The 26467-nt window shown below is 47.2% G+C and overlaps 2 protein-coding genes across 8 annotated transcripts in view; one reads left to right on the top strand and one right to left on the bottom strand.

The window, feature by feature from the left end:
- The window catches only part of MNT (MAX network transcriptional repressor), a 31963-nt gene extending 24066 nt beyond the window's left edge, over nucleotides 1–7897 (top strand). For both annotated transcript variants that reach the window (XM_085078624.1, XM_085078625.1), the window contains exon 6: nucleotides 1184–7897. In XM_085078624.1, coding sequence (XP_084934750.1) covers nucleotides 1184–1890 — 707 coding nt within the window. In that variant the 3' untranslated portion in view covers nucleotides 1891–7897. The remainder of the gene's footprint in view (nucleotides 1–1183) is intronic.
- Nucleotides 7898–9505: 1608 nt separating this feature from the next.
- SGSM2 (small G protein signaling modulator 2) overlaps nucleotides 9506–26467 on the bottom strand; it is a 35320-nt gene continuing 18358 nt past the window's right edge. The window contains exons 8-24 of one of the 6 annotated variants that reach the window (XM_085078618.1): nucleotides 25995–26119; nucleotides 25637–25704; nucleotides 24513–24676; nucleotides 24244–24373; nucleotides 22787–22921; nucleotides 20081–20231; nucleotides 19463–19527; nucleotides 18935–19080; nucleotides 18373–18501; nucleotides 15263–15445; nucleotides 14536–14910; nucleotides 13763–13887; nucleotides 12880–12962; nucleotides 12298–12407; nucleotides 11989–12085; nucleotides 11110–11277; nucleotides 9506–10799 (exon numbers count right to left, since the gene is read on the bottom strand). In XM_085078618.1, coding sequence (XP_084934744.1) covers nucleotides 10711–10799; nucleotides 11110–11277; nucleotides 11989–12085; nucleotides 12298–12407; nucleotides 12880–12962; nucleotides 13763–13887; nucleotides 14536–14910; nucleotides 15263–15445; nucleotides 18373–18501; nucleotides 18935–19080; nucleotides 19463–19527; nucleotides 20081–20231; nucleotides 22787–22921; nucleotides 24244–24373; nucleotides 24513–24676; nucleotides 25637–25704; nucleotides 25995–26119 — 2343 coding nt within the window. In that variant the 3' untranslated portion in view covers nucleotides 9506–10710. The remainder of the gene's footprint in view (nucleotides 10800–11109; nucleotides 11278–11988; nucleotides 12086–12297; nucleotides 12408–12879; nucleotides 12963–13762; nucleotides 13888–14535; nucleotides 14911–15262; nucleotides 15446–18372; nucleotides 18502–18934; nucleotides 19081–19462; nucleotides 19528–20080; nucleotides 20232–22786; nucleotides 22922–24243; nucleotides 24374–24512; nucleotides 24677–25636; nucleotides 25705–25994; nucleotides 26120–26467) is intronic. The other 5 variants (XM_085078621.1, XM_085078620.1, XM_085078619.1 and 2 more) reach the window with 5 other exon arrangements.

Below are 26467 nucleotides of genomic sequence, written 5' to 3'. Positions count from 1 at the left end.
GGCATCCTGGTGTATTTGTGTGGATGTGGGAGGGTGTTCTGCACACACAGAAAAAGGATTTGGTACAGGGAGGATCACCAGAGCATTTGAACAACTTAATGAGCCTTCACATTGCGTGAGAAGGATTCACAGTGACGATGAAGTGACACTGGTGGATTCTGATGTGCAGTTCCCTGTGAGAAGTTTCTGTGAGATAGGAGAGCACATGTGTCCCTCCACACCAGGGATCTGCAGCAGGAAGAGTAGGCAGTCTGTGGATGTAGAGCTTTCCAAAGACACAGAGGCTGTAGCAGTGCATAACCATTCACAGCAGTTCCTTCAAGTCAGCATTTGCTCTTGGCACTCCAGGCAGGCAATACCACAGGCTCTGGGAAGGGAAAATCTGAGTTCGTTTAGGCTCATCACATCTGATCCGTAGGAGCAGAGGCTCCAGGTGTAGGCTAATGGAAGTTGGGAGTAGCAGTGCTTTGTCATTAGAAGTGCTGGCTGTTCCCTCTGCAGTGGCCTCTGCCAAAAGTGACCACATCAAGCTGCTGCTAACCAGAGCCTGTGAAGGGGAAGTGTTTTCCCTGATGTTCCTGCTGCTTCTGTATCTTCTGAGATTTTTATTCTTTGCTGCATGGCTGTTACTAGAGCAGGCAGTGCAGGGTGCAGGGCTTGTCTTCCTGATCTTGGGGCCAGTATGTTTCTGCTTTGCTTCCTTAGTTCCTGTACTGGACAAGAGTCCATTTTCCAGAATCAGACAAGGGACTTGCTTCTGTGTTTCTCCATGGCCGTTCTCTTCGTGCTCTGGGAGCAGAAGGGGTGATGCTGATCAGTGGACAAACTGGCCAGGGAAGGAAGCTGTTCCCAGAAGGAGCTCACTTCAGCCCAGACAGAGTTCAGCCAGGTGCTTTCTGTCAGCCTCTGCTCATGGTGCTCCCCTCGCCTGTCTTGTGAGACCTCTCAGCCTGTTGGGAGCACCCTGCTCTAGCTGGGTCTTGGAGCTATCACACCTGCTCCAGATCGTTGGCCCACAGGCAATAAGGAGAATGTCATGCGGTGCCCTTGTGCCACCAGCCTATAGCTCAGTGACACCTCCTGCTCTTCTCTTCTGCTGTTGCTGCCTTTTAGGGAGCCTCCTTGGTCCAGTTCGTGCTCTGCTTGCTTTTTTATGGGAGTTTCTTCCTTTCGTGTTTTCCAGAGGGTGAAGACAACATAGATGAAGATATGGAAGATGACAGGCCAGTGAACTCATTACCAAAACTCAGCCAGCGCCAGCACCCAGAGCTGCTGAAAGCCGTCCCCCCCAGCGCTGCTGCCCCCCTCCCCACCGTCCTGCCCCCTCACGTGTCCATCCAGCAGAAGCCCCACACCCAGCCCCCCCTGCAGACACAAGCACTGGTCCCGCCGCAGGCGATCGTCCCTGCACAGACTCACATCGTGGCGGCCTCGACCGTGCAATCGACTGTTATCGCCCACACCGCCACCACCCACGCCTCGGTCATCCAGACTGTCAACCACGTCATTCAGGGCCCACAGACCAAGCACATTGCTCACATTGCACCTTCCACATCCAGCCCTGTGCAACTCACCACTGCTGCTCAGCCCATCGGCCACATCACTGTGCACCCGGCCACCATCAACCACATGGCCCATCTGGGCCCGCAGCTGCCCATCTACCCTCAGCCCGTGGCTGTCAGCCAGCCCGTCGTGAGCCACATCGCTCACACCATCTCGCACCAGCAAGTGAACGGCACCACGAGCCTGGGCCAGCCGGCCGTCATGGCCAAGCCGGCCGTAGGAACCCAAGTTGTCCATCACCCGCAGCTGGTCGGGCAGACGGTCCTAAACCCGGTGACTATGGTGACCATGCCATCATTCCCGGTGAGCACGCTGAAGCTGGCCTAGAGGGGACGGCGAGGTCTTTGTTGGGAACCTTTCCTAAGGAAACTCCATACATTCCAACCACGTCCGACTCGGCGGGAGGGAAGCGCAGGAATGCCCAGAGTGGAGGGGCAGGGCTGGGCTGTCCTCAGCCGCCCAGTGCCCAGCCTGCCGCCGGCGCCGCGATGGGGCTGCTCCGCACTTGGAGCTGCTGATCTGAGAAACTTCAAAGACAGTTGTTCATGGTGATTTTTTTTCCTTTTATGTGTAATGAGTGAACTATGGATATGATGTTCTTAAGACTTTAATTTTGCCCTCTTATGTGTTGCTTCTTTGTAGAATAAAAATTGCTGATCTCTTTATCGAGACATTGCGTAGAATGGGAAAAAAAATCATAGAAGTCTATATTTATATATATGTGTGTATGTGTGTGTATATATATGTATATACATATATATATAAATATAACATTTGAAGGCCTTTTGTAAGGTTGATTATTTTGCAGGATTATGAAACAAAATTCATTTTTGGAGGAAGAAGGCAGAGTGTCCTCTCTAAACAAGAAACTATAAGATAGATGGTTTGGTGGACCAGAGTACAGTGACAAAAAAAAAAACCCAACAACAAACCACGAGTCAAACCGTGTTAAAGGTATTTCTCATTGATATATTACATTTCAAAAACCATCTAAAATCACTGTGACTTGTTATGGCATTTTAAGGAAATTCTCTGTCCTGTCTAATAAAAGGAAAAAGAATACACAACCAGACTTGATTTGTTGCCATTTTATAAATTACTTGATTTTTATAGCTATGTCAAAAAAATACTGGTTTTTATTATTTTAATGGTTGGCAATGGTTTTTTTGGATATTTTGGGGGGAATTTGTATTTCGTCTGGCTTGGTTTGCTGATGCAATAATTGATTTTGCAGATCTGTGCGTGGCATGGCCCCAGTCAGGGTCCCTCCTGCCGGTCCAAGCCCCCCCAGGTTTCTCGGGTTTGTTGTTCGGCAGAGGCACATACTGTGTGCTGGCAGCTTGCAGGGCGTTTCTGTGGCCTGGTGAGTGGAACCTGGGACAAGAAGACCGAGAGAAATGAGGTAGATTTGCTGCATGGGTTAATGTTTCTTAGTTTGTTCTGACCTGACGATGCTTTGGTGTGGGAGCCAGTGGGTTCAGAAAGGGATAAGTGGGGATGTGGTTCCCTTCCAGAGTTCAAACAGATTTGTTCCCTTTGACAGGGAAACAGTCTCTCCTTATGCAGGATAAGGGTCGCTGCAGGAGATCAGTGTGAGAACTTGTGTCTGACAGACGTGCACCAAAGAACGCTCATCCCTCAGGACCCTCCCGTTCCCCCTTCCCAGTGGTTGGGACAAACCTGTCTGTGGTCAGTGGCAAATCTCAGCCAGGACAGGAGGAATGCTGTTTGGCTCTGCTGGTACTTGCCAGCCTGCCCGGGAGGCTGCTTAGGGTGTGTTGTGCTGCTGGCTGAATGTTCTTGTCCTTGCACTGTGTGTGTAGTTACTGCTGTGAATGATCTCCATTCTGTCTTCCTCTCTTTTTAAAACAAGTATTCCATAGTCCTTACTGCGGGCAGAATTCTGCTGTAGCCAGCAGCTGTTCTGGGGCAGGATGGGAGGATAGACCCAGCACCTGCCCAGGAGCTTTGGGAGAGAAGGAGGTCAGGGCAGCTGAGGTGTCACACCTCCCTGCGCCACCTGGCTGCTTCCAGTGTGGGGGAAAACAGCATCATACTCTGCCCAAAAGACCTGTTGATTCTAGCAGGACTTCAGCCTGTTGAGGACTGGTGTGAACAGTGTCAGGGGTTTAATTGAGAACATCTACCTGTTCCATACTGTCCCCAGTAAAACTGATCTGGAGGCAGGAGAAAGTACTGCAGAGGTCAGGGGTGGTTGTGCCTTCTGAGCAGGTGTCACTGGGAATTGTGTGAAGTCTGTTTATAAAGCCCCAGTTACCACTTGTTTTATTTTTTTCATGCATCCTTGAGTTCAGGAAACTCTCGGCTGTACCACCAGCACAGCTCCTGCAGAACAGACAAATCTTGAAGGATTTCTTTTCCAAAAACCACATTTAAGCAGATAGTTTGTTCTCATTCTGGTGCACCATTACACTGGGAGATTCCCAGAATCACCAGGGCTTGATTGTCCTTTGTCCCTACAGGTGCTTTCCCAAGGAGGCCATTGTGTGCCAGTATTTTTGAGAGCCTTGGGTATCAGGTCAGTTGCTCCTCATCAGAAAATCCTCAAAGTTGAGTAAGTGCAACAGGGTCATCTCCCTTTTCAGGAGGGACTGTGTGGCTTTGCCTTCCACAGCAGGGTCAGGAGAGGGAGGATGTGTTTTTCTGTCTTTCTTTTTTTTACTGTTCCAACTCATAACAAAATCTCATTGAAGGAGAAGGAGCCAGGTTGAGAATGAGCTCAGTGCAGGAGCATTGGCCGAGCCCCAGGGAGATGAGCTTTCTGGTGTGTTACTGAATGGCCTGTGCTGTTGTATGGACAGGAGTGCTACTAGCCTCATCTTCTACTCCCTTGTGGTTTAGAGCATCCTGCCTTGCTCTGTCCTGTATCTTGGCTGTTTTTCTTTCCCCTTGGAGTTGTGCCATGCTGTGTCTGATCCCCTTTGTGGGTGTTGGACTCCCCATTAGGAACATCCCCCTTGGCCAGCCTGTGAGCTGCTCTGGCTGTCTTGTGTCCTGTTCTCATCTGCCTGTTTCAGGGCTACCAGAAACATTTCTTTGGGGTTTTTCTTTTTGTTTTTTAAAGTCAGCAGACATTTCTGTTCTGTGGGAAGAAGAGCAGCCACAGCCCTTCCTTGTCCACCTCTGTTATTTCTGCTCAGAAACTTTGGATTTACACTGATGCTCTTAGAAATCCTGTTCAGTACTGTATGACAAGGGGCACTTTAGGAATGTCTCTCCTCCTTTGATATATGTTTTCCCTATGGAGAAAGCTATATATAAATATATATGTACACTTGGGGATTCATAAGATCTAATTTGTCCCCCAAAAAATAAATATGAAGTTTACAAGAAACCTCCTCTGTTGTTGAATAATACTAGCTATTGGTAACCATACCACAGAAACAATAGAAAAGGGGGTTTCTGTGGAGTAGTTTGAGAAGATTTTCTGTCCTGTAACACCTGGCTTGGAGCCAGGTTGTTAGTGTTAGTGGAGATGGTTCTGCCGAGGGCAGTTCTGCCTTGCAGCCCCCACGCTCCCTGCACCCCCTGTCCCGCTGCTGACAGCCAGATCGTGCTCAGGAGTTGGAGCTGTGCTTAGAGCTCAGCCAGCACTGCTGCGGTGTTTGAAGTTGAGCAGATCTGTGGGTGCAGAGCTCTGGGGATGCTGCAGTGCTCTGGGGAAACCTCATGCTGCCCTGGCTGGGCTGAACCTGCCAAAGCCACTTCAGCTCACCTGCCAAGGAAGTGTAGGCAGAGAGCAAAGAACCCAAACTGCTACTTTAAAATGATCCTGAAAAGAGCTCTTAACGCTGACACTTTAGATACAGGAATGTATTCCTGACCTCACCAGTAAAAATTAGCCAGATCTGCATAGTTTATCTTAGGAAGGGAAGTGATCCGATTTCTCATGTTCTCTGCAGTTGCCTGAGTGGGATCTGAGAGGCAGGGGGTTGTGTGTCCCTGGTGGTGGCAGCTGGTGACCCACCTCTCCCATGGGGAAATAGGGGCTGGAGCCAAACTGCTGCCATCGGGGCTTTTCAGCACAAGTGTGTGTGTGTATCCGTCCGTCTGTCTGTCCGTGCTGGGGCTGAGTGCTGGGTGTCAAAGGCCAGGAGGGCTCCAGTGCCACCCCTGGCCACTGGCACTGCTGAGTCTTGGTTTCTTGAGCAGAGCTGGGCAGAAGGGACAGAGGCCTCTGCTCTCCAGGCACCCGCAGCTTCTCCAGAGTGTTCATCATCCCACTGAGCCAGCTGCTGCTGCTGCTGTTGGGCTCCTTGTCTTTCTTTACTTTGTTTTATTTCAAAGTGGCCTTCTGTAACAAAAGAACAAAAGAAACAAAAAAAATGCCTTTGGATGGTGTAGGTGGAGGTGAGGTGTCGCTGCTGTGTCGGTGTCGGTGTGGTTGTCTGTGCGCACGCCTGGTAGATTCCTGTAGACATGCAATGCAAGGCTTATCGTGTCTGGTTTTTGTATGTAGCCTGTGTCTTTTTGGACTGGTTTGCATCCTGAGGGCGTTTTTTGCATTTAAAGAAAAAAAAGTGAGAACTGTTCCAGGTTGGGTGGGTATAAGGGGCTATGGGAGACCCCCCTGTGTGCCAAGGGGTCAGGAGGAAGGTGTCCTTTGCCCCATGTGATGATGTGGTTGGTGCTTGTTTGGCACCTTTGCTTTCTGTGATGGGTATGGAGTGTCCCCAGCTGGGTGAGCAGCCTTGGGCAGATGAACCAGTTGACCTCTGCTTACCGGAGGAGGACTTTGGCTCAGCCGGTCTCAATATTCAGGCACTTGCTTAATTAGCTTAATTAGATACGTGGCTGCTGCAGGGCTCTTGGAGCTGGCGTGGAGGTGGGTAGCTCTGAGCACTCACAGGTGAGGGTCCTCTGAGACTTGGCATGACTTTTTTCTGAACAGTTGTTCATTTCAATTTTGCTTTGATTCTAAAAGCTATGGGGATGAGAAGAGGAAAACCCTCATACTTAACGGCGTGTTTTCCATCCCTTGTTATCATTTGGGGCAGATTAAAGTGGACTATAACACTATCTTGAGGTTATTTCCTTCCTGAGTGAAACATCGGTTGTTAAAAGCAGGTGTTTAGTGTTAAGGAAAATAGGCTGTGGATGGAATCAGTCACAGCTTCTTTCTGTCCCTGTAATACAGAACTTGATAATCCAAACTTGAACTATTAAAGCACCAGCCTGAGCCCAGCACTGGATGGGTGCAGTCTTGGCAAAGGTTGTGTTTGGCTGTTCCTAGGCTGACTTGCTCCTTGCCTGGGGCTGCTGAACAGCGAAGGAAGGCCCTGCTGGTCTCCATCCTTGCACTGCCGGCATGGGGATGGGGCTGTTCTGCTGGGATTTGGTGGGAATGGGCTGAGGGATGTCATTGTGCTCCCCATCAGGACAGCATGGCTGGTTCTGCTCTAGCTCTGGATGAGGCCCATTGATTCACCCTGTTCCTCATGCTGTGAATAGGAATTTGAGTGTGAGGGAGTGCTGGTGCAGAAGCCACCACAGCTCACCAGGAAAATGTCCCAAACTCCCAGTGCGTCTCTGTTGTGAGATTTTCTCTGGCTGGCAGGCAGGCATGTCCTCCTGAGATTGTGTTCTGTGGCAGGCACAGGCGGCCGTGCTGGCTGCGGTGCTGCTCCTGCCAGCCATCGGGAACGCTCCGGCCAGCGGGATCCCGGTGCGAATGCCTTATGGATACGCCTTAACAACCTGAGCCAAAAGTGGGGGGGGCTTGACAGAGTGAGAAATCAGGGACTGACTGCAACCACCCGATGATTTATTGGCTTCTGGTCACGCCCCATCCTGGGCATCGCTGGGTGAGGAGCTGTGGTGGGAGCGGAGACCCCCTGCTTTGTCACTGCATGTGACCTCCCTCCTCCCTGCCTCAAGCATTTATTTATTTATTTTATCTCGATGTGCTCCCTGCGTTAGGAATGTGTCACTGGAGCTGCTGATTGTGAGCCCAGTTGCTGCCATCGCTGGCCTGGAGCCCCCATCCCTCCCCTGCACCTCACAGGAGCTCCCGCATCACACTCACCTGGGCAGGTGCAGTCTGTGTTTACAGTGAGGACGTGTCACTGTGTTACCAATTTACTGAAATACTGAATATTGACAAACTAGACTGTAAAGATTTTTATGTGTTTGGATACATCTGCTATGTGAAAAAGCAACTAATTTTGTACATATTGTATTTTTACTATTCAGCTGTACAATACTGGCTCTTCATGCTCCAGAATTTAGGTATCCAACATGAATGATATCCATGTAATAAGCACTTGCCTGAAATAAATATAAAGCTGAAATAAACATGCACTGAAATCGGAAACAGGTTTCTGCATTTGCCTCCTTGTGCTTTGCATGCAGATCCCTCACTTTGTTTGTGATTTCCTAGTTCCAAGAGTGATGCCTTTCCTCCCTCTGGAGCCATCGCAGCCACTCCAGGTGTGTCATGGATCCGTGGGGATGGAGCTCGCCCAGACCAGGCACAGAGCTCCACCAGGGCTCTGTGTGTGTCTGGATCTGGCAATGCTGTGCAGGGGGAAAGCAAAGCCTTTGCAGCTTCAGGAATCTGAGAACTTGGAAAACTGTGCCCTGTCTTGTGCACTTCTGCTTTGCTGGGAGGACTTGGGCCAGAGCCCATCCAGCCCTGCTGCAGGGGCTGAGGCCCCTCAGAGCAGCATCATGCCTGTGACCCTCAGGTGAGTCTCCCTCCCTGCTGGGGGACAGTGCTGGGCACCCATCACCCTGGTGGGACTCGCACACCCGTTTGGCAGCCAGGCCCCCCCTTAGGGTGTCCTTCCTCTGCTGTGGGTTGGGGCTGTGCGGGGTGGGAGGGATGTGCTGTATGGCCTGGCCAGACCTGCCTCACCTGTAACTGCTCTCTCCTGCAGGTGCTGAAGTGCCAGGATTTCCCGTCCCTTGTCTCCAGGACATGGACACAGCGCCTGGGCAGCCAGAGCAGGGCAAGTCTAACCCCACGGTGGTGTTGGGGGCAGCAGGTCAGGGGGATGGGCTGGGCTCCCCGGTGGGCTCAGGCAGAGGGGCTGCAAGGGGAGCACCATGGAGCACCATCTGTTAAAAATCACCCAGACTTGGCAAAGGCAATGTGGGGGATGTGTGAGAAGGCAAAGGGAGCCCTGCTGAGGTGTTCAGGTGCCCTGCCCACCCCAGTCCCACCACGCAGACAGGTGAACACAGAGGACACACAGGACACAAGGACACTGGAAGATTATTTAGGCCAATATGTCTTTGGCTGCACATCACAGAGGGCTGATCCTTGTTGGCAGGGGTAAGTACCTGAACTGCAGCTGTAACGAGCAGTGGCTGAGGGATGGCTGTGCCCACCCCAGCACACAGAGGCATTTGTTAGGCCTTTTTACAGGGGAATAGGGAAATGCTCCATAACTTCCTAGGGACCCATCTCCAGGTGACCTATTTAGCCTAAAAACTTGGGAAATTGCTGCAAAAACTGCTAGTAGCAGCCAAGCAACCAGATGAGACTGAGGAGGGATCATCCCTGCTGCAGAGGAGACATAGGAGTTTAAGGGGTTTGAATAGGGAATGATGGAGGAGGATCTCTCCTGGAAGTCCCGCAACTCAGCTGGATTCAATGCAGCTGCAGCACAATCAGGCCTAAAATTTCAGGATGAAACTTTTACTTTTTAGCACTTGTCATAAGCCTATTTCTGTTCCTGGGCTGGGCTGGTTCAGGCTTAGCCAGTAGGTACATTAAAGCCTCCTTTAAAGTCATGTAAAGGACCTCAGGAGTCTACTTGATGGTGACCTATTTACTGCCTTTAGCACTACAGCCCATGCAGCTCATCACAGAAACATTAATTACATCTTGCCCTATCCTCCCAGACAGCCTCATCCCTGTTCCATTGCTGAAATCACCTTGGGGGGAGAGAAATCGCTCCCAAAGAGCTCCATGGGATGCCTTGACGATAAGTATTTATTCATAAGTTACATTTAAACATAAATAATTGAGCAATAAAGAGAATAGTCTGCTCCCAGCAAAAATAAATAATACACAACATTGATAAAATCCAATCAGACAGAATGTTCTAACAAATACAGCAAAGTTCACAGATTGGGTTTGTGTGAAACAGCTGTACAGAACATTCCCAACATACCGAAGGAAAATAGTGCAGTATTATCTGTACATCCATCACTCCCTGGGCTCTGGGAGTTGGAGGTTTTTATCACTCTTCTCATTCTTTTAAAAAATACTTTACCAGTTTTCAAGTGGACAGACACACCTGGAGCAGTGAGTGATCTGGAGAGGCTGGGCGCTGCCATCTGCTCTGTCCCATGGGATGTGAAGCCATGGCTCTGCACAGCACAGGAAGCAGGAGCTGCCAGCCTGAGCAGCAGGGCCCTGTCTGTGGGCTGAACCTGCTCACCTCAACAACATGGAGCAGGTCCTGGCAGCTGAGAATGGTCACAGGGTCAGTTTGCAGAGCAAAACAAGGGCAGGTGTGTGCGGGCCATGAAGACTGAGCAGTGTGAGCCACTCAGCCAAGGCCAAACTGGTGTTTTAGCTAATGAGCTCATCACTGCTCCCATGAACTGTGTCATTTAGGTTAAGGCCATTCTCCCAAGCAGGAACCTTATCAGCTTTAATCGCTGCTAAATACAAACCCAAATGTTTTAGCAATATGAGCTCAGACATTCTCTTCCATGTTCAAGGCAAAGACAGTGAGTCCAGGACTGAGCTCCTCCAAGGACCCAATCTAATGCTTGCAACAGTGGACCCAGCCTTGCCTCCACAGCAGCTTCTGGCAGAGCACACAACGTGCATCCAGGCTTTAAAGGTGCAGAAAGTCAAAATAGAAATGTTCCAGTAGGTCAAATTCCCCCTTTCAACATCGCAAAGATGTAGACAGATGTCTTCTAGAGAGGGAAATAGAGAATGCAAAAAAATTTTGTCTAGAAATACAAAGTGAGTGTAACAAGGACTATCAAATACCAACCTCATCTGGTGAAGGAAAGGTTCAGGTTTTAAAAGTCTGTTTACCAATCTCCTCGCTATTTATTACAATACATGGAAGATGCAATTAAAACACCATTTGGAATTACAGTGCAAGGAATGCTCCATCCAGTGGCTCACAGCGAGGCCCAGGGAGAGCCTGTCCCTGGTCACTTGTTCTCAATCAGTGTCTGCACTTTGTAGACAAGGTCTCTGGCTATCCTCAGGATCTCCGCAGCATCATGGTGCTCAGCCATTTCTAAGAGACACAGACAAACATTGTAACTGTCAGCACAACCTTCCTGCCCTGGCGCTAATATTCATGTAGCATTAGCATTAATTAATTCATGTAACAAGCAGCAATCCCAGGGGCTTGGTTTTGGAGAATTAAAGACAGAAGAAGTGGAGGAATCCCTTGTGCTGCAGGTCCTGGCACTGAGACTCAGAACTTAAAATAAACATGGGCTTGTCACAACAAGAACTGCACCACGACAGTCTCTCGCACCACGACAGTCTCAGGAAGAGAGAAGGAGCAAAGTCTTGTTACTTTTTATCAAAATGGCTCTTACCATTAAAAAACTTGATGATATCAGTGAAGTCCATGTTGTTATCACGGATAATCTCTCGATAAACTTCCACAAGTGCTAAGGCAATGAAAAGGACAAAATGTTCTGAAGAGATGTGCTTTGCTGCCCAAATAACTTCCCACACTGTAAATACATCCTCGTACAACAATTCTGAATGGGAATAAACATTACAAGAGCATCTGATTATTCAACTGACCACATCCCCCTCTGTCACCAATGTCTACTGGCCTTACTCAGATATGAACAGAACCTGACGACTCCTTTTCCTCTCCCCCAGCCACCTCCTGTCACTTGTGCACATAAGGCACAGAACTGGCTTTAAAGGACAATTAGCAGAGCCTGGAGGTGTGGTGGTGCAGAGCCAAGCTCAGGAAGGTGCCTGAACCACACTGACCATGTGAGAGCAGCACAGGAGGCCTGGCTGTTGTACCGGGCTACAGGACAGGCTGCAGGTCTGAACGTGTGTCCAAGTGTATCTCGGCCTTTCCAGGTGTATCTCGGGTGCTCCCACAGGGTACAAGGCACCTCATTCAAAGTACAGCAGCTCCTGAGCTATTGCTGAGCTGCTCCATGTTATCAGAGGGATTAGGATGTATCAAAGCTTACAGAGGAGTGGGATCACCTCTTGAGCAAACAGGCATTTGCACTGGGCAGAAACTTGGCTCCAATCACATCATCAGGAATTTGCAACATGCCTTTCTAAGCCTGGACTTGTTCCAGTGCTGTTTCATCTCAGAGCTGCATTACCTTTCCTGGCTACAAACTCTCCAGTGATCCCAGCTGCCACTCACCATCCTGACAGACACTCACACCAAAACAGCTGTTCTACACAACTCTAAACTACAGACACAGAACATTTACCTCTTTTAAAGTCAAGCAGGAACCAGCGATAGCAGAAGTAAAAATGAGTGTAATCTCCATTCTGGTGCATCAATTCAAAAAGCTCAGAGTCCAGAATCTAGAATGGAAAACATCACCTGTCAGGATGTGTTCTGAAAGCAGGCAAGGTCAGAGGCACTGGACTCCCACTCTGCTCCTCGTCCCATGGTCAGAGGAGCTGCTCAGCACAGGGACAGCTTTACTGTGTGTGCCATGCTGTGACCTGACTGCCCTGATTTAGTGCTGAGCAACAGCCTTGTCTTCTCTCAGATACCCTCAAGCCGGACTCACCTGGATAAGGGACCTCATGTTGGCAAAGTGTGTGTCCATAGCACCTCCATTAGGGAAGTTCTGGCTCATCCTCTTCATCAGGTGGCTGAAGCAGCTGTAGGCCAGCTGATCTGCAAGGACAGGGCAGTCAGTCAGTGCTGGCAATTATGGGACTTCTTGAACCAAAATAATGGAACTGCAAGGCTTAGGAAAACAGGGTCTTCCCCTCGGCTGTTATCTCAATCCCATGATTTAGATGAAATCACATTGGTGTACCTGACTTGACCATTTTTATTAGTTATATTTCAAAGAATCCAGCCTGCAGTTGACTTTCCAGATTCAGCAACTGTCAGAATACAGTAATTTTACTAACTTTGATAAAATTTATCCTGGAAGTCAGCCAGTGAACAGGGCAGCCCCAAGACACTAATGTTATCTATCTCAACAACAGCCACAGGTGGAGAAAACACAAATCAGGAGCTGCAGGTTTGATTTTGCTGGTGACCCAGCCCTGGTTAATGCAAACAACTCCTTCTGAAACAGCATTTCTAAGGACAGACCTCACTAAGGATAAATGATGGCCCAAAGGAAAATCCTTCCTACCATTGTCAAGAATAACCATCAAAGGAGCCAGGAGGTCACACATGCCTTGGACATAACCAACTTCTAGGTGCTCCCAGACATAGCTGTGGAAAGAAGAAATCCTTGTATTGAAGGCTGATTCCGTATGTGAGACCAAATGCTAACAAGCTCCTGAACATGTGAGTCTCAGAACCTTCTGACACTTCCCAGAGTATTTCACAGCCCTTTACTGTTTGCTGCCTGGATAAAGAAGCCAACCCTCACACACATGGCTTGCATCTCAATGGTTTAGAAAAAAACAGCTGACAAATGCCCAATGATCAATGGGAAAAACTGACTTTGTTAAAGGTACCTGGGCTTTTGGCTTTTGTTTTCTGCCCTAAGTGGAATTTTGCTATCTTTTCCAAGCGTTAAAGTCAATGACACTTTTTGCTTTAAGTGTGTGTAGCTGAACCATCTTTGTGGCAATTTGCATTCCAGACAGAAAAACAGCTTTGTATTGTTTCCAGCTGCTGTCAGTGGTCAGACACTGGTTTGATTTGGGTTGGATTTGTAGTTACAGACTTTCTGTCCACTTACAGCACTGCACCTGGGCACAGGTACTGCCACCTTTACAGCATGCCTTCAGAGCACAGATGGATCATCCTGATCAGGAGAAACCCAAACCTCAGAGTACATTCAGAGAACAGTTCTCTAAAATAGGGTCTGTCTCTTGAGAGAATCTTCTCAAGTCTGCATTCCAAACTTGGACCCATGTTCTAACCTGCCATCCTGCCTGGCAAGTTTTTAAAAATTCATTACTGAGAATTCTTAATGATTGTTATTTGCATATTATTATAGTTTATAGATTAGTTTATGGATTGTGACAGAAATGTGAAAATAGTTGGGTTTACAAGCTCATTACCTGCACATGACATTTCGGAGTTTCTCCAGGTTCTCAGCAGTAAAATACCAATAATTCCGGTCACATCTCTGGACATCTTTATCAATTCTGTGCAAATTTAAGGCAACAGTGTCCAATAACTCTATCTAGAACAGAGAAGTTTTAGTTAGATCAGCCAAGTTTACAGCATTCCCAAGACTCTGTGCAGATTTGCTCTGAGAATCACCAAACCAGAAACAGTACAATTATACCCTGAGCAGATGAGGGCATCAAAATACTCACTGTCAAAAATGCCAGGTAAAATACATTTGTTTTCACTGGGAAATGTGCCAAGCCTGTCCTATTTCCAGCTAAATTACTTCAGCAGAGAGAAACAAAAACTATGCTGCTAATCTGTTGACAACAACAGTAATAGAGGTAGTAGCATCTTGAATCTAGATTTAAGTTGTGGTTCAGTTTGATTAGATGGGAGTTTTAGCTTGACTAGAATCTTACAAGTAGTGTGTTGTCACACCCCCAGGCCCTGGAGAGTTCTAACTGCTAGAAATGTACCACATTGTTTGTCTTGCCCTCCCACTTAAAAGAGCACCCAAACTCTTCTTTGGTGCCTTATTTTCAATTTAGCACAAAATCCAGATGAAAATATTTGGGTGCAAAAATCCTCAGTTACCATCCCACCAGCTGTAGTTCTAGTTTGGGACTGTCTCTCATTAAATCCTATCTGAAAAAGTGCAAGTGTTTGCTAAAATAGCAATGCTGTGCAGAGAGATGATGGTACTTCAGTTGTGACCTACTGTGTATGATGCAGCGCAGACAGAAGCAACATCCATTAAATAATCCACCTGGGAACACAGCTGCTCTTCTGAGACAGAGTCCTGTGACTGCAGCACCCCTGGCTTGGCTCTCTGCACATGGGGCGTGCCTGGCTCAGTCCTTCCCACCTCAGTGCTGCCTTCTTCCTCAGCCCCATCCTCAAAGGAGCCGCTCTGCCCGTCGTCAATGCTGGACAGGATGCCCGAGGCCACCGAGTAGTTCCTGGAGGATGGCAGCCCCGAGTCGGGGGAGTCGAACTCCACAGCTGCTGGGGCTGGCACTGCTGTCAGCGTGGGGTCCTCCTGCCCTTTGGGGTCCTGCTCTGCTGAGTCCGTCTCATCTACAGAGATAAACACCTGCAACATGCAAAACCAAACACACACACTTTAATAGCAATGATCATTTGCCCTGTGCTGGAGATGACTAAAGGACCTACAAGGAAGACATCTGGAGAGATATTCCTCTGCTGAGAAGGGATCTTCCTTAGCAGGTGAACCTTAGAGCCCCTTAGGCATGTCCTGCTTAAGAACAGATACAGACTACCCAAATTCAGACCTGCTCTTCACTCTGTCCTGGAGGCACCGCAGCTCCAGTCTCTGCTCACTGTTTAGGAGATGTGCTAACCTCCATCTCTGCCTCCTGGGGCTGTGCCTCTGTGAATGCTGAGCACTGCTCACCCTAGATGGTGAGTGGGAAGGGAGTACCTACATCATTGCTGATGGTGGAGTCCCTGTGGATGAGCCGCTGGACGTGGCTGTCGATGCTGCTGCCCGACGAAAACTTGGCCAGCGTGGCTGAATGCGACTCCTTCTCTCGCTGCTTCACGATGACCTCGCAGGCCTTCCACTCAGCCATCACCTTCTGGTACCTCAGAGCAATGTCTGCATCCACCTGCACACAGAGACACGTCCTGAGACTCTGCCCTCCTTGCGAGAAGGCACTGACACTGGGAGGAAACAGGAGGGAGAGGTCTAAGGCAAGTGTAGGGTCTCAGACTGGAAACGCAAAGGATGCCGAGGCCCTCTTGCTGCAACAGCACATCCCTGCAACTAGAGAGGAGCAGTCAGGTGTTGGGTATTAACTGCAGGGAATTAATAGCACTGTAGGCACCAGCAAGGATCCATACACTATCAACAGCACTCTGACAGTGACATGGGACAGAACAATAGGTGTCACCTCTTTGCTGTGAAACCTCACACAAGTCAGATGCAATCTGATGGAGCAAGCACTGCCTCTAACTGCATCATCCCTAATTTCATTACACCTCCTTCCAACTCCACTTTTCCAAGACTAATGTAGCCCTTGTGAAGAATTCCACATCACAGGTTTATAGACACAAGCCTGTATAGAGTCAGGCCCTGGGAGAGCCTCTGGAATCCCAGCTCACACAGCCCTGTGCATGGCCAGATCCACCCACACTGGGCCCCACAGGAATAAAACATCTTTGCATCCCTGTTGAAAGACAGCCACAGAAACCCCCCCTCAAGCTATTAAGGCACATGTAGCAATTTTACTACTCTGTCACTTGTCAAGAGCTGAAGAGAAACCACAATTGTGAGCTGGCTCCAGGCTTCAGACTCCACTGGCTGAGCTGCTACCCAAGTGTTCATGCTAAGAGCTGCAGGCTGTTTGTCACTTGAGGTAGCTGTCGAGTCATAAATCATAAAATACCACAGTTAGTGGAGGGCTGGAGGACAGCCACGTTTGAGAAGGCAAAAATACCATCAGAAGGCAAAGATGATAAATCACCTGCAATGACTTCAGTTAAGGATACAATGAGTTTCCTGTCCGTGCAGGTGTTATGACTGTTTTCATGTCACTCATTTAACAGACTCTTACATTCAGTGTAAGCTTCAGTATCCAACAGCCCATTCCTTTGAGGATTTGGTTACTACTTTTGTTTATTACGGGTGTTGAGTAGCTCATTACAATTCCAGGTAAGTTTGGAGCAGCCCTGGGTTAGGAGGGTACAAACTCAGGGAGAAAAATCTTCTATAGGAGCCTGTGTTCTGCAGATCAGATCTTTTCTATATTGTAACATCTCTGTATGGTTTTACTGTAACTCCTATTATACAGACTCCAGTATTAATCTCTTCTTGCCGAATCTCCTATGTTCTAGCTCTAGATATGCACATGCCCATTGCAGCTGGGGTTAGCATCCATGAGATATGGCTTCACATCTCCCATGCTAGAAACTAAGCATTTGGGTCCTTTTGTTCCATTCCAGTCGTACTTTCTACACCTGGATCATAAATCCAGTGGTTCATACACCTGTGGAGATCTTGACACAGCAAAATGCAATACATGCAAGAAACCTCCTATATCCTTCCTTTCTTGAAAATCTGAGATTAAAAAAAAAAAAAAAAGCATGGAGCAGTGCTCAGTAGAATATTCCTAATGTACACACTACATCCAGAAAATCAATAATAAACATCTACTAAGATAACTGGATTCAGGGGAGAGAATCTGGACTGTGACCCAGTTTGAACAGTGAAGGGCTCTATTTCTCCATCTGTGTTCACAACTGGCTTATAAAGATTATTGGGAGGAAAACAACTCAAATTACCATAGCAATCTTTAGTAAGAAGAGAGCTGCTTACAAAGTGCCCCTTGTTTGCAAGACACTGATTTGTCCATGGCAAGGCTCGAGGTCAGGCTGCCCTTCTGATATAAATTACCCCTTGGCATATAAAGTAATTGGAGTTAGCAAATGCCAAATGTTTTGATATATAAACTGCTCCTTATCAATTTAATCCAGAACAGAATCAGCTACTGCATGAGTGCTACCTCCCTGGTAATAACACTAACTGAAAAGCAGATTAATGTGTTAATTATATTCCAGGTCAAACCTCATTACTGTTCTATCCAGTTCAGCCAACATTTGGGTGATGTCACAGAAAAGCAATGTTTTACCACCACACAGCACAGACCTTCCCCACAGGGCAGGGTCCTGCTGCAGTCCTGTGGCTCTGCAGAGAACATCCCTTCCTCTCAGTCAGGGAGTAAGTGCAACCAATGACACCACTAAGCAAGGAAAAATGGGCTGGACCTATAACCAGTTTAGCAAGGGGAGATGGTATAACTAAGAGATGGGCAAATTGTCGTTTCATTAATGGAAACAATACCCTTAATGCCAGGTTTCATATGGCTGAATAAGGCTGTGACATAACCTGGGCAGTTATTCACCATCAGTGTTACCAGCACCATGGGAGATATTTAAGAGTATCTCATCTGAAGTCATATGTTGTGTTTTGGAGGGGCACATCTTATTTAAATATAACAAAAGCATAATGAACTTACAAACCAAACTTTCATCTGGGTGTTTTTGGTCTCTGGACAGTAACTCCAGAGGGTCCATCTGGGCTGTTCCCAGCTCCAACAGAAGTCCACACATGCAGATGCAGTATGACGGAGAAAAGGTAGTTATTTCAATGTAGTTATTTCAATTTCTTCTCTGAAGTATAATTTGGCAAACACACCATATGAAAGAGCGAAGAGTAAAATTCCCACCCAAATGTCAATGTCTCCCCATTTTATAAGTGACAAATTTGTGAACACAGGATGTGCTCAGGGCAAGTGCATACCACAGGCAGAGCTGAATGCAAGCTCCCTGACTTCAAGAAAGAATGAACTCCCATTTAGTGACTTTCAGACATAACAACATGGTATCAAAACCCCTCTGCTAGCATGTGTTACTCATGTTTTCAGCAGTGGTTTTCCCTTGCAAATATTAACAGTAATAAAGATCAACAGTTGCTATTCAGAAAACAAAGCTTACTCTGCAAATGTGACTCAGATTCCAGGGAAGCTGGGCTTACCTGGTCCATCTCCTTCTTGGCCATGCCAAATTTGTAGTGGCCTAACAAGAACGGCCACACTTCCTTCCGAATCTCATGCTGGACCCCACCATAGTAAACTCTTCTTAGTAATTCCAATTCCTTGTAGTTCTACAGTGGCCAGGTAAGAGAAAGAGGTGTTGAAGGCAATATATCTGTATTTAACTCAGGTACACTCAGAAACACTTCACACCGAGTACAGAGACAGTGAAATACATGCAGAGCACTAAATAAATTCTGTAGCTTGATTCAAGCCTTTAGGGCCTTAGCTCAAATCCAGTCTAGTACAGGCTGTCATATCTTCCCTGAAAATAATATAATTTTGAATAGATCAGTTGCTTCGATATTAATTTGTATCTTTGCCATCCTCAGAGAAGAAAAGGAGAGAAGAAATTTTAAGAACTGACTCATTCTCACTAGTTGAGAAGTGACCTTGGGGAGGCCAGCAAACATCTTTTACATTTTTTGCAGCCCATTCCAAGCGATTCCCTGCCCAGCAGCATGTGGAGGCCATGCAGGGACATGGAGGGGATGTGTTACTGACCTTCTTGTCCTTCTGGTACTTGCTCCACACCTCCTTGGTGAGGCCGGCGGCGGCGCTGGCAGGTCTGTCGGGAGGGACGATGCTGTGGTTGACGAGCGCCGAGAGGTGAGTGCGCACCGTGGAGAGGTGGCGGCAGTGCGCCAGCCCTGCGACAGCGAGGGAGCAGCGCTCAGCACAGCCCTGCTGAGGGAACCCCCGGCAGTCCTGTGGGAACGGAGCTTGCACTGCGCCCTGGGAGAGTGAGGAGCCACAGCAGAGCCAAGGATTCAACACATCTGACACGCACCAGTAACATCCAAGTCGTGTATTACGCTGCTGTGTAAAACTCCTTTCTGTCTTCACTGTGCATCACTTCTCCCACTGCCAGCTGCAAAACTCACAGATACTGGCAGGAAGCTGTGACACTGGAGTCACATAGACCCTACTGCCCTGAATTTGGGGTTGGACTGCTTTCTAAGCCAAACATCCCATGTTATTTAGATAAGCATATGGATACCACCTGGGCCAGATGAAAGAAGCTTCACTTACATCCATAAAAGGCTCTGGAAATTATCTGCTTCTTCATGCTTTCACACAACATCTTCAGTGGAGTTCTGTGGAGAGGCGTCAACAGAACAACAGCAGGTTGTGAGGACAGAGAGCATCAGGAACTTCATGCTGATCCCTATGCCCTACACATTGCAATTTTTTCTCTGCATCAAGATTTATTTAGTTAAAGGACACAATAATAACAAACTACACTTATTAAAACATTTCACCCACCAACATATTGGCCCCAGACTGATCTCCCCTGGAACACACAGCCATACTGGAAAGGTCTGTGTCAAACTGAACTGTTGCCCTTCACTCACTTGTTAATGAGTTGTGAAAAATAACCGTTCCAGAGCTGAAATATTTTACACTAGACAAAAGAACTTGATGCAATTTTTCTATCAAAATATGACTTGAGAGTAGTTTAATAGGTTAGTTTTAATAAACTAAATTGCTGGCTGTCTAACTTCATCGTTTTATGTTAGAAACTACTTGAAAATTGTTACTTGAAAATGGTTACTCTTTGCCTTGAGTGCTGCAACCACTAAAACCTCCCTGCTTTTCCCTGTGGCATGCACACAGTCCCCAGGTAAGCTCTCTGCACAGCTTGCTCACCGGTCATGGATGCAGTTGCAGCAGCTGGGAATGTCGTAGGGAGAGCTGCCTGTGGAACAGGAGATACAGGAGGAGCCCTGGCTGCAGTGCTCCAGCTGCCACGACAGCAGGTTTGCCCCAAAGCCTTGCATCTCAATCATCTCACTGGTGTCTGTGGAAAAACCAAAAGAGACAGAAGCACATCAGCCTTTTCCCTTCTCTCCCGCTCTTCCTTCTGTGCATCCTGGTGCTTCATGCTTCACTTCTCAACAGGCTCTGAACCTCAATTCCAGAAACAGGAGAGCAGCATCCTCAGAATCACTGCTCTGGACCCGCTGCATGCTGTGCAGGGTCCCTTCCCAGGAAGCCAAACCCCTTCACCATTTGCCCCTCTCTTGCCCATGCACATCCCAGTTCATGTTTCAAGAGAATAGAGAAAAGGGTGCTGCAGTAACAACTAAACTGATTCTTCTGCAATGCTATGGAAATGTTATTTATGGCCAGAAGATATCATCTAGCCCAACCTTCTATTTAATTCAGGCCTCAGAATTTCGTTTTGTAGTTCCTGGAATCAGCCATGGAACTGCTGGTCTAGCCAGAGTGAAAGCTGGAGCATGAAAGAAATTAAGACAAACCGAGTCAGTTACTTTCAGAAGATGCTTCTTTCCCCCTCAGAACCAGATCCTAAAATATTTAGCACAAAAGGACAGTTTCAGTCCTGTTAATGTCCACACTATGTTTGTAAAAGGATACTCTGCAGGAGTATGTGATCCAACAGTACAATGCAGCTTCCTGAGTTATCCCTGCTCTACCAAATCTATTTGCCTTTTTAAACAGCTTCAGAAAGGCAACTCAAAAAATCAGCAGTTCCCTTCAGAAAGCTTTGCTTCAGCTCTTCAGCCTTCCCAGCTGGCATTTGAGCTCGTGGGGTTTTTGTTTTATAATAAATAACTGGCCTTTCAGCTCACCCATGATTAAAATTAAGGCAAATACAATAATGCATATCATAAAGTATGCCACTAAATTAACAGTTATAAGCAAAATCCAGTCCCCTGGGCCGTGCTTTTAAAACAGACATTTGTTGGGGGGGGGCAATTCCAAACCATCTCATGCATTTTAAATCAAGGTAGCACAAAGCATTTTAGGAGTGCCTATTAGAAAGTGGGCAGAGGTGAGGGAGGAGTGGAGTAAACCCATTTGTTAACAGAAAAAGCACAGGCTCATGCGGAAGCAGTCATGTGTGTTTCATTTCACAAAACAAAGTGTGATGCAAAAATGCTCTTCACCTTAATTCTTCAGGAAGGAGCTGAACGACCCAGTCTTTATTGCAGCTTCTTATTGGGTTCAAATAAAAACCACTGAATAAACATTTTGAGATCATTAGTTTTTGCCTCCCCTCTACAGACAGGAAAAGTGGGTTTTTCAGTTTTAATTTTTTATTCTGTTTTTTAGAGAAACAAGGAAAGAACCCCACAGAACCTAAAGATTCAGATGAAAGGTACCTGAATTAGTGAAGAATTAGAGTGAACAGCATCTTTTATTTAATTGTAGTGGTGTTATCTGTAACTTCAGCTACATGCAAAAGTCGAGCATGTTGCAAAATGTCAAAGCAGATGGCTGGCAAACCTGCTACAACAGTGTTGTCATTATGGGATGGGGCTGCTGGAGAGACAGCAGCTGGGCCAGGCTACTCCCAGACACATCCCTAACTCCACCATCCCCTTCAAGATTAAATAAGCAAAAGTAGGCACCTGTCACCAAATGACTGCTTTTCTAGTGGGATAACTTACATTTTCTATCAACTGACTAAAGACTAAATTGTGTTCCTTATGCTTAACATGCATGTGGCAGTTAAATGTTCTTTCCCATTATTGCCCATATCCAGGCACCATCAGTAAGGACAGACTGAAACTTCCTAAAACAGCTTTTTTTTTCAAGGAGAACACTATTTTTGAAACTTCTTTCCATCCATGCCTTCCAAGAACTCTTTATTATAAACTTGGGCTGAGCTTTATCAGTTTCCAGGGGCTGCTCCCTTGGGATCAGTGTGTGGGGAGTCTAGAAGAATTGAGGAAGCTCTCCTTGAACACCTGTTCATACCCTGCCTAACCCAGCACTTTGGCACTGTACAGAGCTGCAGGGCAATTACTGTCTCCTGCACTCAGTCCCTCTAGTCCAGAGTATAAGAGAAAGCAAGGACTTCTCAGAAACCAGAACTCAACTACTGGATCCCAAATGCACGCATGTCTTGAGAATACCAACTTAAATAATATGAACTTTTTTAGGAAAACAAATAGATGCCAAATTTGTGGAGGGTGCTGTAGTGTCACAGCTGACCTTGTGAAGCCCACCCATCCTATGGATGCAAGTGGAATGAAAGCACCAACCACAGACAGGCACTGCATCCTCATAAGCCTTTCTGCACACTCTGCTACCTTACACAGAGATCACAAAGCTGTTCCACTCCCTCCTTCTCTCCTCAGAACCTGCTCTAGTGTCCAGCCTTTGTGAAGATGGGGCAGGAAGCCCCAGGGGAGAGGGAAGATGCTGTTCCCACTCCCCACAGGCTGTGAGCCCAATCCCAGCCTCTCTGCACAGTCACCTCCCTCTCCAGATCTCATGGTGCCAGTGCAATACTTTTCCCTGTAATAATGCCAACACTGTTGTATGCATCAGTGGAAGGAGCTGCAAGAGAGCTCTGGGACACAGGGGGAGGAGGATAAAAACCTTTCATCCTATTAGGAGCTGTGAGGTTCCGAGAGCAGATCATTGATAGCATTGCGTGTAGCTTATCTTCCTCCTCCTCATCATCGTCAACAGAGGTAGAGCGGCTGGCAGCTAAGTGGTGGTAGTTAATAGTTACTGCTCAAAGAAAATAGTGAAAGAGGAGCATAAGAAGAAAGAACTCAATTCTGTGGGAAAGCTCAAAAGGACATGGTCAGCAAAGACACCGCTCGAGGGCACAAGCTCCTAAAAACGGGTGTGAAAACCGAGTTTCTTACAGAAACAAAGCATGCTCCACCAAACTCAGGGCAGCCTTTGAGTGTGCCCAGGCTGTGACAGCACACGTGGCACACCATGGCAAGGGGGAAAGATCCCAGTGCCAGCCTGCAGCAGCTGAGCATGCTTTAGAGCAAAGCTACATGGGAATTCTAGGCTCCAACTAGCTTCTGTCCCTCACTATGCCCTTAGCAATGCTGTGGCCTCTTCTCTGAAACCTGTGCCAGATGCATGTGGGCAGCAAAGCCTCGCTCCCAGCTGTGTGGCCCTGCAGACAGGCAGAGGACCTGCAACTCCTGCCACACAAGCCCCCTGGCTCTGAAGCCCCTTCACCCAGGCCAAGGCACAAGGTGGTTTTCTGGTGTGTGCATGGACTTACCTGTGCCAGCCCAGAGGCACTAACAAAGCCCAGCCCAGGCCACAGAAGCTGCAGTGCAGATTCCTGCTTTCTCAGTTGCACTAAGTCCCACTACGAGCAGTAACTCCAAATCCCCTGAAAACTTTAGGGTCTGATCTGCCCAGGGAATTCTTGCTTCTTTGTCAAGGGGAATAAAACTGAACATGCTGTTGGAGAACTAGCTCAAATGCCTTCTTGCATGTAAGGAATTTGTACTCACTGATGACATGAGGTGGTTTGGTGCTTGGGAATTCATTTCGTTTCCTTGGAAGGGCCTTTATTTATCCATTGTTAAGTTTGTGCTTCCAAGCCAGGAAAACTTAGCCCAGGGACTTCTTGGGGTATTTTTAAGAGTTTATGGTTGGGTTTTTTTCCTAATAACAACATTATGAGCAAGCAGTGTGGCCAGTAAAAATATCCTCACTTCAGGAGCAAAATGGCTCTTGGCTAGTCAAGCAATCTTTTTTGTTTCAGTCTCAGTTTGCAAGCCCAGGGGAGTATTTTGAAAACTTCCTCTGCAAAACACAGAGTAAATATAAGATTCCCCACATCAACTCCATTTCCACTAAGTTTCTTACTGCATTAAGGAAATCTAAGCTGTACCTGTTGATCCCAATTATCTCTCAGTGAAATTTTGTGAGAGGTTTGTTTGTTTTACCTTCCTACAAAAACCTGGCTTGTCACCTGCAGGTACTTCCCAGGACATTAGTTCAAGATTTCCTCAGATGTTTGATTTGGTTTTGGGTTGTTTTTTTGGTTTTTAACAAAGCAGAAGAAAGGCACTTACTGTTATCGTGCTTGTGTCCAGGATAAATAATTCTGAACACATAGTCTGTGGATGTGTCCTCAGCTGGCATCTCCTCCAGTTCCACCGATTTGTTGCTGTTCCGTTTTCGAAGCTTTGGAAACACCTTGCCCTAGAGAAAATAATAATTCCATACATTTAGCTATTACATTTAGCTTTACCAAAAAGCAGGTGGAAGTCACTGCCCAGACCCTGTGGAGCAGAGACATCAACACCAGCCTCACCCAAGAGCTCTCCAGAAAAAGCAGTACCTTGCCCTGCTGGGACCACAGCGGGGGCTCCAGCTGACCACGGGGCAGAAGCCCATTTTCCAGACAGGACAGGAAGGCCAGGAGGTGTCCTCCTTGGGGGAAGTGCAGTGGAGGCCTCTGAGTCCCATCCTGACTCACCAGCACTAATGTCCATCTGCTTTCTGCTGCAAAGGAGGACAAGGGGAGTCCACACTGTTACATCAGAGCCTCAATCTTCTGCTCTTACCTTCTAAGAAAATTTTGAGATCATCTCTAAGTAGATACATAAACTTCTGTCAAGCAAAGTGTGATCTAGGGATGATATCAACCCTTCAGTCCTAAAGAAACTCAAGATACAAGCAAACTATGAAAGCCTCATGCAGTTGTCATCCTCTGTCAGCTGGGATTGGAGATTTTAACACTCATTCCCACACGGCCAGAACTAGTCAGAGGTGTTCCCAACATTGAGGGAAGAAAAGCAATCATTCAAGTGGCTCTGCAGCTCATGTATTGTAAAGGAATATATATAAACTGTCTTCTAAAACAGATTCTTAATTCAAAATGACCTTCAGTGCAACTGTCACTCAAATCTGACTCCAAATAAAATCTATACAATCTTTATGTCTTTGCTCTGTAATTTTGAGTTAAGGCTTGTGGTCAGGAAAGCAGAGAGAGATATGTTTCCTTCCAGATTCTCCTGCATTGAGCAGAATGTGAGAACTGGGTGGCCTGAAGGTGACAGAGGGTGGCCTGGTTACACACACACCCCTTCTACAGGCTGATGATCCCACCAGAGACATGGCTGACAGACCTGCTTCTCCCTCTCCTTTTTTTTGTAATGATCAGTGGACGGGGTCTGTGCTTACAAAGCCAAAGTTTCTCTGTTTTATACCTGCCTCTGACAGTTTCCTGTGAGTGCTGTTCTGCACTAACAGAAAAACCAAAGTCTGCAGAAAGCAGCTGACGCCTGAAGCAGTCAGGCAGAGGAGCCTTACTGAGCACTCCAGCAAAAGGAGCTGAAGAAAAAACAGTGTTTGTCTCCATTTACAACAACCCCCTAAGAGGCACCACAGAAACTGGCATTAACATTCCCCTGGCAGCAAGGGCCTCTGGCAGGGCCCCAGGAGAGGAAGGGTTCTACTTACGTTGCTGATGGCAGTGGATGCAGACAATCTGGCTCAGTGGCACTATCAATGCGTAGTCCCAGTAAACACTAAAAGGGAAGGAAAGTGCAGGAAACATTGTTTTTTCCATGTTCAGGAATGCTTGCAGTTCCAAGCACCTGATAGAAAGACTAAGTTAATAACTGCTTATTAAATTTGGTCAATTAAAGTAAATTATTAATCAAGTAAACAGCAAAGGGAAACTAGTTTATCCACATTGGATACTCTGGCACCAGGTTTGTACAACCTCTGCTTCCCTCTTCCCCTGCCCTTCCCCCTTTCCTGGTGCCCCCCAGCAGGTTACACAGTGCTTCCCATCTTTCCTGAATACAGTGAGTACCTTTTTTCCAGCTCTGAATCTCCAAGGGTACCATTCATCAGCTGGTTTGGAGTCCATTTTAACGTCAAACTATCTGCTGATTGATGAAGGGAGAGATACCCAGGAATAGCCTCCAAGTCATCTTTCTGTTCACAGAAGCAATGAACAGACAACCCAGGTCATTCAAGTACACAAAATATCTGCATAAAATACGCATTCCAGTCTTTCTACGCAACACAAGTTCCAAAGCTGCACTATCTGGGAACTGCTGAGGGAAACCCTAACAGCAAAAGTACTAGTATTTAATACTGCTGCTAGAAAGAGGGGAAAAGCCCCAGTACAGTCAGGTGGTTTATGAAATACAGTCCAGCATGTTTGCTCCTGCCCACAGGCCCAGTGCTCACTGACAGTGGTCAGGCAGGGAAAGCATTTGTCATGTGTCAAATCTACCCCAGCCAAGCAGAAGGCAGCTCTGTGCTGAGAAAAGAATACAG

The sequence above is a fragment of the Lichenostomus cassidix genome, chromosome 19, assembly GCF_008360975.1.
Source record: "Lichenostomus cassidix isolate B80296 chromosome 19, HeHo_3.0, whole genome shotgun sequence".
NCBI lineage: Eukaryota > Metazoa > Chordata > Aves > Passeriformes > Meliphagidae > Lichenostomus > Lichenostomus cassidix.
Note: the sequence above shows the minus strand (reverse complement) of the source record. Positions and strands in the feature narration are given on the sequence as shown.